Source organism: Ornithodoros turicata, chromosome 2 (assembly GCF_037126465.1).
Source record: "Ornithodoros turicata isolate Travis chromosome 2, ASM3712646v1, whole genome shotgun sequence".
NCBI lineage: Eukaryota > Metazoa > Arthropoda > Arachnida > Ixodida > Argasidae > Ornithodoros > Ornithodoros turicata.
Window position 1 is genome coordinate 112035555 of NC_088202.1, and position 16424 is coordinate 112051978.

General features: G+C 45.5%; 1 protein-coding gene across 2 annotated transcripts; it reads right to left on the bottom strand.

The window, feature by feature from the left end:
• Positions 1 to 10271: 10271 nt before the first annotated feature.
• On the bottom strand, positions 10272 to 15512 carry LOC135383956 (endothelin-converting enzyme 1-like). 2 transcript variants are annotated; one of them, XM_064613227.1, is made up of 4 exons: positions 15270 to 15512; positions 15163 to 15177; positions 11661 to 13393; positions 10272 to 10619 (listed from the first exon to the last, which is right to left on the bottom strand). In XM_064613227.1, exons 1-4 carry the CDS (start codon positions 15480 to 15482, stop codon positions 10289 to 10291), a joined length of 2292 nt encoding a protein of 763 aa, XP_064469297.1. In that variant the 5' UTR covers positions 15483 to 15512; the 3' UTR covers positions 10272 to 10288. The 2 variants fall into 2 exon arrangements, with proteins under 2 accessions (XP_064469297.1, XP_064469298.1); XM_064613228.1 differs by having other exon boundaries at positions 15147 to 15177.
• Between the last annotated feature and the right edge of the window lie 912 nt (positions 15513 to 16424).

A 16424-nucleotide genomic window follows, 5' to 3' on the forward strand; every position in this document is an offset into this window, starting at 1 on the left:
CCGAACGCTGACAAAACTCAAATGATGAGTTCACGGCCAGAAAAGTCTGAGATTCATGGTGTCTTCGACATATTATTTGTTGCAGAACCGGTCACAGTAAAAAAAGAAGAGAGAGAGAGAGTCACACCAGCGCTTCTTTGACGAGCGCCTCCAACATGGGCGCCTCTCTCACTGCTTGTTGATCATTCGTCAATCGTAGGCGTCCCGTGCGACTTGGTCGCCGCAAGGAGAAACATATCGGCAAAATATTTGAATAAGCTAATTCTAACATAGAGATGTTATTTTGGTTGGTTTGGTACAGCATTCTGCGGGCTGAGCGACACGCGTGGAACTGATATGTTGGTGGACAGCATGGTATATGTAGCACGCGTGAAAGTATAATAAGGTAGGAACAGGCTTTGGGTTAGTGTGGTACAACACGCAGCCGGCAGCGCCAGTCTCATGGAAGTGAACGAAGGTAGAAATAGATTAGGGGCTATTTTGATACGTCATTGAACACACATATTTCTACAGTGTGTGTTTCAGTGTCACACGCTACCGAGTCCCCGTTTCTCCCGCCAATTATTCTGTCCCCTCCTCCTCTGAAGACGCAGGGCCTCCGAATGTGCCTATATAAGTGGCGAGTCGTAAATGATCCTGATGAAAATCTCCTTAAAATGACCGTCTGCAGAATATCATTTGCGCGCTTTCTAAGGTGAACGTTCTACTCAGATACGTCAAGCTTCGGTACCTTCTCCTCGCGCAAAACACTACTGCACACAGTCTGTATGTGCTTCATAATGAGTAATGATGTTTAGTCATGATGATGGCTGCTCCTCCTAGAGTCATATCCGTGGACTGCTTATTGCAAACAAAAAGAAGAGAAAAAGACCTCCCTATGTGATGTAGAAGCCTCCATCGCGCAAAATATACTTGCGTAATTCGCCTGTATTGTCGAACACTGACTGCGAGCTCAACATTTTTTTTCGGGTAGGCTTTCGTCACTTCATTGAGGTTCAGAACGACTGCTACAAAACAGTAAAAATGGTAAAGAAAAGCAACGAACTGAAAAGGGGGGAAAATGGGAGGTTGACTGTCTCTCAATCGATTCTTGGCATCCCTTCCCAGCCAGCACGACGGCCACCAGCGCCTCCGCAAGGCTGGCTCTGCCACCTGAAAGAGCTCAGCTTCTTTGTAGCGTCGATAGGAGCCGCGGGGGCGCGATTCGCACTTGTCTTTCCCACGAATAATGTGCGAGACGTACGATTTGTTAACGAAATTAATAATGTTCCAGTTTCTGTTTCTGGTGCATAAAAACTCGACGTTCTGTTTCCGTTTCCAAGCTACTTTCGGTAACTGTTTCCATTCCCCAAACATTTCTTTTCTGGTCACGTTTCCGGAATATTTTCGATACCGCTTTTACTTTCCGGAGCATCGCCCTGTCTGTTTCCGGTACTGTGCTGCTTTTGCTATCGTTCGCGATTTTCCTATAGCAACATTCATTATAAAGAAACGAGGGAAACAATCCAATGATGACTGGTGATGTCCTGGGAGTGTTTTTGGGCTGCTGGACTCTACGCCTGCGCATACGTGTTGGTTTCATTTGAAGAGTTAGCATGAGACGGACGTGAATGTAGCATGGCAAAGGGCGCACGCACTAAACATTCAAGGGGAAATTAATGAAGAATTTAGTACAGTGCCCCCAGATTTTTAATATGAGGAAACATGCAGACGCCTGTTGAATATTTTTAAAATAAAAACTTGCTCGCAGTAACAACACGTCGTCCAATACCTTCTCCTCCTCCATACTGCTGCACACCGGAGTGAGAAAAAAAGAAAGTCCAGTAAACAAACGCTCCAATAACATATGCGTGACTGGGCCAGTACCCCGAAAGCGGCATCGATCATGGTGCACCGATCAGCCCAACCTAGCGGACTTACTTGATGCGCATGGTCACAGTGTACGCTTGAGTTACCAAGCCCGCACTGCCGCCAGTGTTACTGATTTGTTACTCAGTTGGAGCTGATTTGTTACTCCTTAATGGGACTTCTATGCAGCGTCCAGTCTCTCGCACTCTTGTATGTATGTAGCCATAAAGTTTCATCGCCTGTGACGCTGAAACACCCCAATTATCATTATCAAAAGAAGGTTATCTGCTGTTGTTAGTCATAACGTTATGCTGATTAGTAGTGAATGCTGAAATACAGAGCAGCCGAGAGAGAGCTACTTGCCAGCTGAATTATGTTTGCATTGTCGTTATCGCCCTACGCACAGAAAAATAACCGTTCCTAGAAAGAACTTTTTAGAGTTTTTGGGCTTGTCCGTATTTTTCACCTTTAAAGGTTCTTCCAATACGGGACGACAGGATATCCTTAGCCATTATTCCGTTCGCGAAGATAGGAAAGGTTCAGAGAAAGAGGTTCTAGCACAATGAAGAACTCACCGAGAACGGTTATCTTTCTATGTGTAGACTTCGTTTTCGTTTCGGTTTCTGACAATGGAGAGAAAATTCATTTCTGTTTCTATCTTCGTTTTCTAGGGAATTAGGGTTGTCAATGTTTCTGGTCTTCGTTACCGTTTCTGGCGTTTTGTCACCGTTTCACGGCGATGTCTGAATTTGACGAACTACAAACAGCACATGACGACACGGGGACGCACCTGTTCTGCACACTGAAACTGCCTTGCATTCCCTTGCTTTGATTGACCGAAGTATAAAAAATGTGTAGTCTGCAACAAACAGTACGAGGCGAAACGAAGATGTGACTGCTGCAGTTACTGAAACACTTAATATACGGAACCAACTTCGATGCACATCGCAGTCACTGACCTATGAATAAACTGCGAGCGCATGTAACCGTAAACCGCATAAAAACAAATCAATGAGCCCTAGATGGATACGTGAATATGTTTCTTTGTGTAGACGAACAGGTCGTCTCAGATAATACTATACGAATAAGATACTTCTTGGCATTTTACTTCCTTTTACTTCCCTTTACTTCCCTTTAATTACATGTTCAGCAGATGTTAGATAGTTGTATTCGATGGCCATCACTGTAACCTAGCGCACACACACGCACACACACACGCGCGCGCGCGCGCGCGAAATATTTCCGTTCGATGCCCTCACAAAACGATCCACTATTGGAATTATGTCTTCTGTATGTCGATGAAAATGCCCAATCATGTCTTACAGGAACTGAAAATTCTTGATTCGTACGAGAGAGGGAAGAATGACATATTTCAATGGACTTCATTCTCCAACTGGTGTCGGGGGACGTTAAATACTGTGTGCAGGTAGGCAAAGTTAATCCAGAGGACGCCGCTGTGGCGTATCCCTATGGGTTGTCTCGCCACGTAATCATCGTCCCACGAATCTTAGTTATCATCTTTCTTACATTGAGTATTGAGGGTATCCCATTTGTGTGGCAAACTATCCGAGACAGACACCTTACGTTTTCTTTTGCAGACTTGGTTTGCACGGCGGGTGGTTTGGTGGACACCACTGGTGGCTCTACACTGCTGCCCGTTGGTCCATGTCCGAGGTAGGTTGGAGTTCAATCTCGAAAAAGCAGTAGTTTCTGTGTAGTTTCTAGCCAGTAGCTTCCCGAGCGTTACCATTAATTTCCTCAGCTTTAAAATCAGTAGAAGAGACACCAGCGCCGTACGCTGCGTTCGATACGCATAGGTCAGTCCAAAAGTTTCAACTATAAATAGCATGAAAATGACTCAAATTACTCGCTTGCTTTCGCTAACGACCGCTGAGAAGGTAAACATGAAATATACGTAAAAAAGTAGCCTTGATAATCACTTCTTGCTACGTCTGTGTTTGGAACTCTGATACTCGTGGTTTCGGTATCAATTAGTGTGATTAACACAGCAAGTGAGGCTTGGCTCGGCTCAGTTTATGCGGTGGGTACTTATTTTTGTATCACGGTTTTAATCCTGCTTTGCTTCCGGTTACAGTACGATAGAAAACTGTCTGAAAATCAGCCCATACTTTATGTGAGAATTCTGTTTTTGCCGTCTCGCACACATGCAGACCTCGAGGACACACTTAGACGAAATGTCGTTCTCATGTGGCGTGCTGTGTACTGTTGGCTTTTACCACGAATGTTCAGGGCATCAACGCGATTTTTACTGCTATTTTTATTGCCTTGTTGATGCCTTGTTTTAGCGTTGCTAGCTTTGTTGAATGGTGCCTTTAGTAAGCCAGCAAGCTGACAGAACTGGTTTATATAGCTGCATTGGAAATAGAAGATTTCAGAAAATCACAGGGAGCTTAGCAGTGCTTTGAACTGTGGAGACTTGTGTTCTCGGAAACCGGAAACTAGGAGTAGGTCTCCCAACTGTTTCGATTTCTCCTCTCCTGGCACATCGTCCACAAGGTGTCAAGGTCAGCGAAAACGAAACGTGGACTGTGCGTCTGCTACTAGATCAAACAAATGCATGTGAGGAGGCGCCGTGTTTTGTTTCCGTGTCTTTCGTTCCACGTACTACATGTGTTCACTTTGTGAGTGTCATTGGTTTCAAGCTCTGTTTCGGCTGCTTCTCTCTGTACGAAGTTTGAGTGTGTTTGAGTGAGTGAGTTTCATATGCGCAACATGACCCTGGAACCCGCAGTGCCTTTCATGTGAGATGCTGTGCACTACTGTTTTGAAGAAGGGAAGACGAAGATTCTTGCGCTTGTTGAGAGTAGTGCCAACACTACCTAGATAGAGAAAGCTTGCGCATTGCCTCCTCTCCCTCCTTTGCAACGTGGACATATCGAGTCAGAATTCGTCTGCTACTGCGATTCACCGTTCTGCGAATTCAAGAACGCAAATCATTGCAGCTCACCTGGAACCTGCGGACCTAAATATTTAGACAAAAAGCGCAAGACGCTTTTCAGAATATCACTTTTGAGAAAGATTGAGACCGTTTTGCGCTTTATTTCCAAGTCGTCCCATTTAGTACACGGGGACGTTCAGTCACAACTCGCAGACGACGGTGGTTCTTCTCCATGGCCACGACAGCTGAAAGCACGTTCGTGATTGGCTACGGCCGTTGAATGCACGATTTTCATTGGCTGACTCTTAATTGTTACGTCACGTCGACGAGCGCGCAGGCTTTCTGTATGTGGTGTTGGTAGCGCAGTCATTCTGCGTTGAAGCTGTTCGTTATCCTTCCCAAGCCCTTTCCCTACATTTTTGTTGCCGAAACCCGGGATGCGTAGCCTCACTCATTGACGGAAGGATTCCAGGAAGGGGAAAATGGTATATATATAGTACCGTTAGCGTACTAATTGTTCCGGCTGGTTCAGACAGAACGAGAGCCGCGCATGTGCTGTGCATTCTCATGCAAATGGTTGGTTGTCATGTTCTGTAAAAGAACGTGGCTCATAATATTTTTTGTTTTTTTATTTATACATACTGCGAGCACAAGGCCCAAGCAGGAGAGGCCAAACCCAATTTGAACCAACAAGACAACAAAAGTGGTGCAGTGAAAGAGCATTGGTAACAACTTTTCCAAAAATTTAACTATGCAGCCACTTTGTAATACAATAATCAACAAAAGATACGTTCAAGCTCACTGACAAAACTTCACGAATGGAGAACTTGAGATGAGTTCCATTCATCTATGGTTCTAGGAAAAAAACTTGTTTTGTATGCACAGATCCTCGCAAAAACTGGAGTAAGCAACCACTCGTACTGGCTATGACGAGTACGCCTAGTTGAGAGGGAGTTCACGCAATCTGGCAACTTCAATTTTATTTTTCCTGATAAACAATTCAAGAAACTATAACCGAGCTATTTCTCTGCGCGCCTGTAAAGTAGGCATATTATACTGCTGCATCAGACGAGATGATGAATCAGATCTTCTGTATTTTCCAAAAATAAAACGCACAGCCTTCCTCTGGACCCTTTCGAGCACCTTTCTTTTTCAAGCAGGGATCCCAAACGACTGCCTCATATTGCAGCTTTGACCTAACACAAGAATAATAAGTTAAAATTTTGGTACTTAGTGGGGCCTCATTCAACCTTCTTCTGATAGCCCACAACTTCTTCAAGGTTGAAGAGCATAGTTCAGCTACGTGGGTAGACCAACTAAGGTCACTAGTAAGAGTAATGCCCAAATTCTGTATTTTCTTGGTTTGTCTCACAATCATTAAGGGAATAGGTAAAAATACTAAGGGTCCTCTTCCTGGTAACTCTCACCAAAACTGTCTTTTCGTTGTTAATTTCCATTCCCCATTGGCAACACCATTTGGAAATTGCTGTAACAGCATTCTGCAATAAAGTCTGGTCTGCCAATGTGAAAATCTCCTTATATATTATTCAGTCATCCACGAAAAGCTTTATAGAAACGCCACTAGGTATTACATTTACTAAATCATTAATATAAATTAAGAATAATAAGGGCCCCAAAACGCTTCCCTGTGGAACTCCTGAAGTAACCTTACATACTTTTGAATGATCATTATTAACTTCAACAAATTGGCGACGATCCTTTAAATACGAAGAGATCCAACGTAAAATACCGTACGGAAGACCAGTTTCCTCAAGCTTATGCAATAGTTTTCCCTGTGGGACCTTGAGGGGACCTTGGAACTTTTGAGGTTCCTGCTTCAAAAATTCCTCCAATCTGTATGTGAAGAAATTTTCTCTGGCACTCTTAACCTTTATAGCAAGATTTGTTTCCAGCGCGTTGAATTCCGGTGTACACGTTCTACACGATTTTCTCAGCCTTGTAATTTTACGTTTGATATGAATAATCTCCCGCGTTATCCAGGGGTTTAATCTCTGTTTATGGACTTTTTGACGGAACAAAATTGTCAGTAGATTACTTAATAGTATCGCAAAAATGTTTCCAAGAACCTTGAACGTTACTGTGCAAAATATCTAGATGCGTATCCAAAAAGTTAACCATTTACCGGTCATTCGCTCGACCGAAAGCCTTAACCAAGGTTATCTCATCAGTACGAGAAAAAGAAGCATCCGTAAGAACACACGTAAATGAAATCAATTGGTGATCGGATAATCCTGGTTCAACAGCGAGTAGTCGAGAGCGAAACCTTTCACTCACAAATAAGAGGTCCAAAACAGAACTTCCACGAGTACCGCAATTCACCAATTGCGCCAAGTTAAGTGATGAAATAAAATCCAAAAGAACATCATGCGAAGGAATTGACCATAAGATCATTGTCCCAGTCAAGAAAAGGGAGGTGATAATTACATGTCCCCTGGGCAATGCAAGAAGATGGTCATACAAAGTACGCAAAAGGAACCACTCGAATCGGGGGCACGATACACTGCACATAAATAAAATGAAAATCCCCACACAGATATTTTCAACAATAAACTTTCATGTGAAGGAAGCGGATCAACAAGAACGGCATTAAGAGAATGCTTCGTTACGATAGCTACCCCCCGCCACTGGAACCACGATCACATCGATAAAACCGATAACCTGGCGGAACAATATCACTGTCACAAATATCTCCATTTAACCACGTTTCAGTAATCACGCATACATGAGGATCATCCCAAGCAGCAAAATGTACTGAAAGTCGGGTGCAATAGGGGTGGACGGGTAGGTGGAAGGCCTTGAACGGACTCGTGAAACTAAGGAGCATCGATAAGACACATACCGTCCACCCCTATTGCACTCGACTTTCAGTACATTGTGCTGCTTGGGATAAGACAATAAGATGCTCTCAAGCCTATCAACCTTATTACAAATATTTGTTGCATTGAGTGACAATAGGCGAAGTTGATGGGTCCGTGATCGCTATCTTTGTGCAGCTGAAGTTGAGGGGGCCGTAGGCACCAGACGGCGACAGCCTGCAGTATCATCCCACACGTATACCTTATAGTCCACTCGCAGCTTATCATGCGACAGTGATTCCCTCCCCAAGCAGCCAAATGCACTGAAAGTCGAGTGCAATAGGGGTGGGCGGGTAGATGAAAGGCCTTGAACAGATTCATGAAACTAGAGAACACTGATAAGACACATACCGTCCACCCCTAATGCACTCGACTTCCAGTACATTGTCCTGCTTGGGTCTTGCCACTTTCTTTATCGCCTCTGGCACTTTCCCATAACCGTTTACGTTTCCGCAACGTATCTGAACAATAATCGTTCTGGATAAAGATACGGGTTCCTTTCAGCTTGTTAGTATTTCTCAAAACGCTTTCTTTCTCTCCATAATCTTGAAAATGACCTGTTTGTTAGATGAAGCGTTCCCAAGTCTGAGTACGTGCAACAGAAGTGCGCGTTAAACCGAGCCTGTCCTAAAAAATCTCCTTAATGACTTTCGTACGTAAGGTGGACGCTGTTTCATTGTCGCTATACGGAATACCAAATACAACCAGGTTCGACCTTCTGTTTCGATTTTGAAGGTCTATCAACTTATCATGCTGTTGCTTAACGGGACCCTCATGACTGTATATAGCTGAGGGCAACTTGAATACTGACATTGTTTTCATTTGGACCTGATTTAGCTTGGACTCCAATTCTGACAAACGAGTATCAAAGCAAGAAATTGTTCTCTCAGTGCTATCCAGACGAGATTTCACGTTGGCAATGTCGCCCCTAGTTGCCTGCTAACCTTCTACGAGGGTCTGAAACATTTCTTCCGCCGAAGGAACCGGGTTCATTTCAATATCACCACATATGAACAAGAGGCATGAGCAAAGACAGTTGTAGACACCTTTCCATCATAATCATTTTGTCATCCCTTCCACAAGAGCAATGGGGCAGTGTACCGCCATAACGGCGGAGAATGACCCCCCACATCATCATCCCATTTATGTGTGTGTGTGTGTGTGTATGCAACAACCAAACAAGACTGTGGGCACAGCAGAAGGAATAAAAATCTATCGTCACTGCGTACAGAATCGTTATAACTAACCTGTAGGGTAAAGCAAAGACGCATCGTGAGGGGCTCAGTCCTTGTGAACTCGCGGTACCCACTGAAGATGCTCGGGTACGGTCCTGCTTTTATGAACAATATCTAAATACCATATTACTTTGGTTCTAACGACACGGTGCTATTCAAAGAACTGTAATCCACGCTACTCTCTTGGAAATCAACTACGTCAAGAGCTTCCACATGCAGCAGCGCCGCATCTCAGGCACTGGAGGCATTTCGGTCTCCTAGCAAATGGCTGGCCCAACTTGAGACAAGCTATCGCACAGTGGGTGTTCCGGTTGTGGGAAAGTTGCGGTGATCTCGCGAAGCAATACAGCGCCGAAAACGTACTGCACACATTGAAACGGAACATGCGCACTTTTTGTACGGCGTGAGCTTGATATCTTGAGAATTTTAAGTGGAAAGGTGTTCCAAATTTAGCGCACTTCCCGATACTGTAATAACTTGACGCATAAGTGTCCGAACCAGAGCAAGCGCCCAAGTAAACGTGCCATATGATATGACAAACCACAACACAAGAGCCTTGTGCCCTACGACTGCAGCTTGAGAGCCTTAGATGGCTTTTCCACCGCTCCTTTTTTTTTCTAACGTAGCAAACGTTCTTTGGTGCCCACGATCCTGCTCGATCTACCTCGGACAGCTGAAAATGAGCGTGCAACAACGAAACGATGTTGGAATGAGCGTAGCATCTAGGTTCAAAAATTGTGCTGCAATAGCTTGCTAAGAGTGCAATACATTTCTGTTGACTTCATGACAATCGTACATTGCCAATTCCAGTGCCTGTTCTTCTCTGCCATTGTTACCAATATTGGGCTTTATTTGATGGGGTTCGTCAGAGCACAAAGTGAACAAAAGGCTGTATGCTATGAAGGTCACCTCAACACGGCGGAGGAGTCTCCTAGGCACACCACGTGTTGCGACGCCCCTCATGTGCGGCACCAGCCGGCTTTTAAGGAATCATGATGCTATCTGCCCTGGTGTATGCTACACAAACCAGCTACTTCACAGTTTAGAACAACGATGCACAATAGAAGAAAGCAGAAATATCCTTTAGAAGTGACGATTTGAAATGTGTAAAGGAGTGGCGTAATAAGAGGATGACGAATGTGCGGATTGCAGTCGCCAAAGCGGGGGGCCGCTGTGTTTATTTTTTTTCTTCTGTCTCTTGAGAGGCTATCATGACAACTCGTTCAATCATAAAAAATGAATCCACACAAAAATTCAAGCATGTTGATGAGTGAATGAATGAATAGATAAGCAGGTTCATGAAGAGGCAAGCACAGAGCCATCTCTTGCCACATGGGCGGATTTTTTTTTAAATTCATGCAGATAGAATAATTAGAACATTATTGGATGTCGGGCACACTGAACGAGCATAACAGTATATCTTAGTTTATTCAGAGCTGCGACCGTTTGTCGAAAAATCGGCACTTTTTTTCGGGGTTCATCGCCGATTTTCGTGAACAAGTAAATGCCTCCGCAAATAGCTGCATGTTTCGTAGGGGAGCTTCGCACAACTCCCTGTGCGCCCTAGTGGGATTCTTGGCACATACAGCATGGCAGAAACTGATAAAAAACAGCTGATCCTCAGTATAATCGTCCATATATCCGTTGTCCCACTTGACAGTCTCCGAGGCGTTCAGAGTTTTGCTGAGCTTGAACGCCGTAAACGCAGCTTCTAAAGCGGGTACCAGTCGTGACAGCGTCAAACCTTCCCGTTCTGAATGTCTGCAAGAGAAATTTCACGGTAGTGCTTAGAAGTATACAAAAACGTTGTTGACCTCTGTCATTATGATGACTCCGAAGGGTTATCATGGCTACGTGTCCGCTTTACTTCGGTCAGAGCTCTGACCCAGATGTGCTAAAGGTGTGTGGAGCCACCTGCTGCTCGTATGCATGCCGCCCCAGCTGTACCGCCTCAACCCGCGACTCTCCACGGCGATATCTGCTCTAGCGCGAGAGCTGAGACCGCGTCTGATAAGATGGCACACGACAATGACTGTAGTGAACATTCCAGTTTGCGCATCTGAGCTTTTGCGAACTCAACGTCAGAGACTCAAGAAACGCAGACTTCCTGTTCACATTCGTTTCTTGTGAACAATGCTTAGCTTTCACCTCCTGACACTATGACAGTCGCTATCATTGTCAGTCATTGACATTGTGTGCCTGCACTCCCGAATTGTATTCCATTTTCGGACCAAAAAGTCATTTTAATGCAACGCTTTATAATGTAAGCAGCTATAAAATTGTTCCTATGCCCTTCATTCGCGTCTACAGTGGCAGAACAGACTTGAACAAGGAGGAACCACAGACACGGAGGAGATTGGGATGGACACAACAATTCTCAAATCCGCCCGTCCCAATCTCCTCCGTGTCTCTGGTTCCTCCTTCAAGTATGCACCAGCTTGTCAGCGTCCTCTCTCGCTTTTAGCAGAACAGACCCCAGAACAGAACACACCTGTTTGTTCTACATGACCCAACGTCCCAGCTGTGATGCCTGATCCTGAACACGTCATCAGTCGATATACCATCGCCATGCAGCATTCATAAGGCAGACTGTATAACTAAAGGCATCCCTGTATGTAGAAAAATACTGCTGTTCTCTCTCCGTGCCCAGAAGTAGTACAGTCTCTGTTCGAAATATCGGCGGCTCTCCTCCTGAAGCATTTCCCCTCATACGTCTTTACGGGATCGCTGGATTTTCTACCCGTCTAAGGCACCCGCGTGACACTTTAATTACCCCGCTTATGCACACCAAAAGAGATTTACCTGCACGATGTGTGATCCTTGTAGCTACTGAGAGACTCCTGCGACCACCATGACACTCTCCTTCCATGCTCATCAAATGAAATCCCCAGGGCATCAAATGATCGGGCCACTGCTGCTGCGTATCTAGCTCCAAAGGAACCATAATTCATAGCGGGCGTCCCACCTTCTGCGAACAGTGGCAAGTTCGCTGCTGCCAGAGACACATGAACAGTGTTGAGGGAATAGAAATACTTGAACAGTACATTAAAGTCTGTGTTAAATACCGCGGCGTAGTCCTTGTGACCTATGGCAGCTTTTCGCGCCTGTTGACATTGAATCCATGTTTGTAGAATCGACGACGAGGCATTATGGAGGTTTTCGAACATAGCATCGAGGCGATGCGGACGTAAGAGGTTCTCATTTGGCCACATAATCCACTCCAGCGTGCGAATCTTAGTCATAGCCGTTGATTTTGACTTCGCATCTATCCACTTCGTTGTCCGCAGCTGACTGACGAAGCTGTAGAGCACCATGCTGCCGACACGATCAATATCGGATCGTGTGCGGCTCGATATTTCATGCAAAATAAATCGGACTCGTATGGCTATGCCGAATGTCCTTTCCACGAGCCTCAAACAGGTTATCTTGGTACGATAAGGTCCGTGGAAAACTGTAACGGTGCCCTCGGTTAGAATATCAGGTGCGGCAAGCCAGAAGTACATCTGCAGAAATGTCCATGCGATGTTGCGAATGAGACGAGGTCTACTCGAGTTGAATGCGAGCAGAGCACCGTCTAACGCCTGAAGCTGATTCCAATTGCTCACCAGGACGGCATCTGTCTCGTTCACTTTAAAAGATGGAGCCAAATTCTTGTTTAGAAGGGATACCCATAGCTGCCCTGTAGCGAAAAGACCCTGGAGATTGGAAGCTTGAATTAAGGCATCATTCTCTTCCCCAGGGGAAAAGTTAGTGATATGTTGGAGTATAGTTTTCTCGTCGTTTCTCTGATCTTGAACCACGCTGCTGTTGGGATCGCTGTCATCGAACACACGGAAGTATGTTTGAACGTACGTTCGATATCGGTGTATCCTTTCTAGACGCGTCAGAAACTCCGCCCACAAGGTAGACACCGATCCCTTATCGATATGAATCAAGGGTGGTATCCTTGAAGTTCGTCTGATTCCAATCGAGAACCATAGCCCTACGTTCCAGTTGATGGCGAGATCTAGAAGCACATCTAAAGGGTGAAGATGGTGGTCTGCAACCGTTTGAGGCCAGGAAAGTCCACGCTCTTTCATAAAACTTTTGAAGGTCTCAACGTTAGCTGAAGATGTCTTTGTATGACGTAAACAGGTTTTAAGCATTTCTTCCGCTTTGGCGACAGCTGCTCCTAGATAGATTTCGCCCTCATCGATGGCCTTGAATATTCTACGGGTAGCGTTGATGAACATGTCATGTGGAACGTCGGCGGCGTCGTGTTCACGAGGCTTCCAACTCCCGCATACGAAGTTGTAGAAACTCGTGCACACCGGAAACGTCCGGTTTAAAGCACTTTCCATCCTCATAGTGCCTTCAATACAAGCTGCTGATTTACATGGTATGGACTTGCCACTCAGGAATCCGTAACCGAGGTACATGCGGACGACGCTGACAACGATGAAGATCAAGGCGAGGCCAATGGCAATGGCGCAGAGAGCCCTTTTCCACTTTACGGCACGCACCTTTGTCGATTCATTTCGGCTTTGCTCGTCAAGCTGCAGAGATGATAATGCCGAACAAATAATTTATTAGCTATAGACTGTTAAAAGAAAAGGAAACCTGCCAACAATTATGTGCGCAACACCATGTATATCACACTTTCATGCTGTGTTCGCTGCAGGAGGTTACAATGTAGCGACGCCAAATTCGGCTTTTTTTTACGGTGCTTTATAAACGTTATGTAGCGTCGTTCTTCAATGTTGCGTCATCTGCGTCAGCCCACATACTCACGGGAGCTTACAGGATGCTTAAATTGTCACAAAGTGGGATGAGAATGTGACACTAACGATAAATACATGCATACGGCGAAGACGACTCTGATTTGCAGTCCGACCGTTGCAAGAGGGCAAACTATGAGTAACGATATCGGAGTTCGTCTGTTATAGTTGCGTGTTCTCATTCGTAATGCTGCGCAGTTTCATATGAGTGGTGGTCGTAGTCTGTTACAGTTATCCTGTAATCCGGTGTCTATTACGACGCTTCAAGGTGAAACAGAGTAACACACTTAAGCACATTTCCTGAATTGAAGTCACCAGCACTGAGGGAGCTGCACGTGGCGGGCATCAACGATCTGAGCGAACAAGGGGTGCATGTTCACATGTCACCAAGTCATTTAGCTGCGTTCCAGAACTCCCCCGGGTAGACCCGAGCGTAGAGTGTAGCTACTCTTTGCGTTCTAGAATCAACCCGATTACGTCACGACCCGCGTTCCTAAAACGCGTTGCCTATCTGAGGGACTCCTGACAGACTCGCGCTAGTCCCCATCAGACGGGGGAAGCTAGTAGTGACACCAGAGCTGTCGTCTGCTGTTGCTGTTGCTCGCCTCGGCTGCATCATGGAGGGCGCACGGAAATTCTAGTGCGCATTTTGCGACCTGTTGTTTCCTTCAGAGCAGCATGCATGGAACCATACAAAACACATAAGCTCGTTGCATGTTGTTCGACTGACGACAACGACAGCAGGAGTAATTTTCTTATCAGTAAAGTACCTGTTCACTCCGACATGTAGTCGCTTCCGTTTATTGCTGCAGCTAAAGCTGCTTCTACGCGTTTTAGAGCTAGCTGCGGACCAGAACAGCGCTACAGGTTCTCGGAATGAACACACACCGAAGTCGTCACAGCAAAGCGAAGCAGCGGTCAGAGGTTTTGGAGTTCCGAGGCTCAAATGTCACTGTCGTCTGCTATCGCCATGTCGATAATCGTACTTGCGCCCGTTCGACAATTAACTCGAGGATCGCCTACCTTCTTGGTCACGCCGTACAATTCTGTCACTGGACGAATTCGTGGGAGAGTTTGTTTTGGAACGCGGTCATTGAGTAGAGGAGCTGAAGCACATTCAGTGTGAGTATGTACTTCGCTGTCCGTATGCGAGATACACCTAGAAATGCGGAGCAGTTCACATACGTAACGCGCTAAAAATTACTAGCGCAGTGGCTATTTCAAATAAATTTAGTAATCTAAATTTGGCGCTATGTAGCTTTCTTGTTTATAGAAACACTTACAGATTAATTTGGAGAGTCGCAAGCATCGCGAGAGATTTGGTAATTTTTCCCTGGTCATCGCCGTAAATTTTTTAGCTTCTCCCGGTTCATATCCCAGTGCCATGTTCCGAGTGCTGTATGATCCACGGTTCACATGTCATTAGATTGAATCGGCTTCCCTTAGGTATGTGCCCCTCTCCATAAGAATAGCTTCAGATCTCGTGTAGAGAGATCGAAATGAAAACAAACATAAAAATACACAGATATACCTTATGCTGTACTTACTGCGCTTGATTTTACCTACGCAATGAGCGAACGAATAATATATGAACAAGACGGCGTAATATATTCAGTTCAGGATAAATAGCTTTAACCAATGGAATGCTACTTACGGTGATCTGGGTTTGAGATTGCTCTGGGTTTTCCATCCTAGAAAACGACACGGACTTTTGTCCAGACACACTGGCAGACATAGATCGCTGTGCGTTGCTGGTGTTACTCACACTCGTGCCCTTCATATCGTGGCGCTGTAGGTGCTTGAGTAATCCTGGATGGTTCCTTAAAACGCTTCTCGAACAAGCAGTCCAGAACGCAGAAAGCAACATGACTACGAGGCCGCCCCGCCCGTTCTGAGCACGAGCGTCCTTTCGATATTGCTAATGCGCATCACCGATGACAATACCACTGAGCATTTCCATTTGTCATCACTGAATGACACAATTGTGTTTAACGAAACAAATTTTTTTTTACTCCTCAGACTCGGGAACATGTCACTTTTTTCATACGTGTGTAAACCTTCAGCTAGAAGGACAGTCGCGTCCAGGAACCCATCTATGAAACCGATGCCACTAGGCTCGCGGAGCCCATTCGTTTACCGAGCCTCGTCTTAGCGAGCCCCGTTTTTGAGGCTTCTTCTTAGAGAGCCACCTTTTAGAGAATAAAGTTTTACGTGCAGTGCGTTACGTTTTAGCGAAAGTCGGTGAACTAAACTTCACGACGGCTTCGGTTTCGTTTTTGTTTCTTTCCTCTCTCGAGATAGGGGAGGGCGAAGCGCGATTCAATGGGCGCCGCCTTTAGTGCTACTACCCCGTGGTAGTCACAAGAACTGTGCATGTGTGGACTCCCGTTTGCCGAGTTACTTCATTTTCCCGTGTTTCTTTTTTTTTTTTTTTTTTTTCATTTTCATATCCGTTCGTGTTCGTTTCGTGCCGGCTCATTTTCTTCCGCTCGGAAACCGGTGTAGAACAAGTATTGCATCGGCCAGCACACCTCACGTGCATATCGCACGCGGAAGCAAGCAATCTTCTTTTTCCTTGATCTTTCAAACGATGATACGCTACTCAGGTGTCGGATTCGCAAACGCGATCGTAAGTAGCGCTAAGATGCTTTAAGACGTCGCAGCCTGCGACGCGCGTACGACGGCGTCGTAAGCACGATTCACAAAGCTATCGTACTGGAGAGGGTACTTGACGAGGAAGAGGAAGTTGCTCATTTCCTGTCACACGCAACCAGGAGAGAAACAGGCAACGGGTGCGGGACTATGTTTT

Coding starts and splice junctions, on each gene's coding strand:
- LOC135383956 (XM_064613227.1), bottom strand. CDS start 15,482: ATGTTGCTTTCTGCGTTCTGGACTGCTTGTTCGAGAAGCGTTTTAAGG. Junction 10,620..11,660: donor AAGGATCACACATCGTGCAG/GTAAATCTCTTT, acceptor TTTCTCTTGCAG/ACATTCAGAACGGGAAGGTT.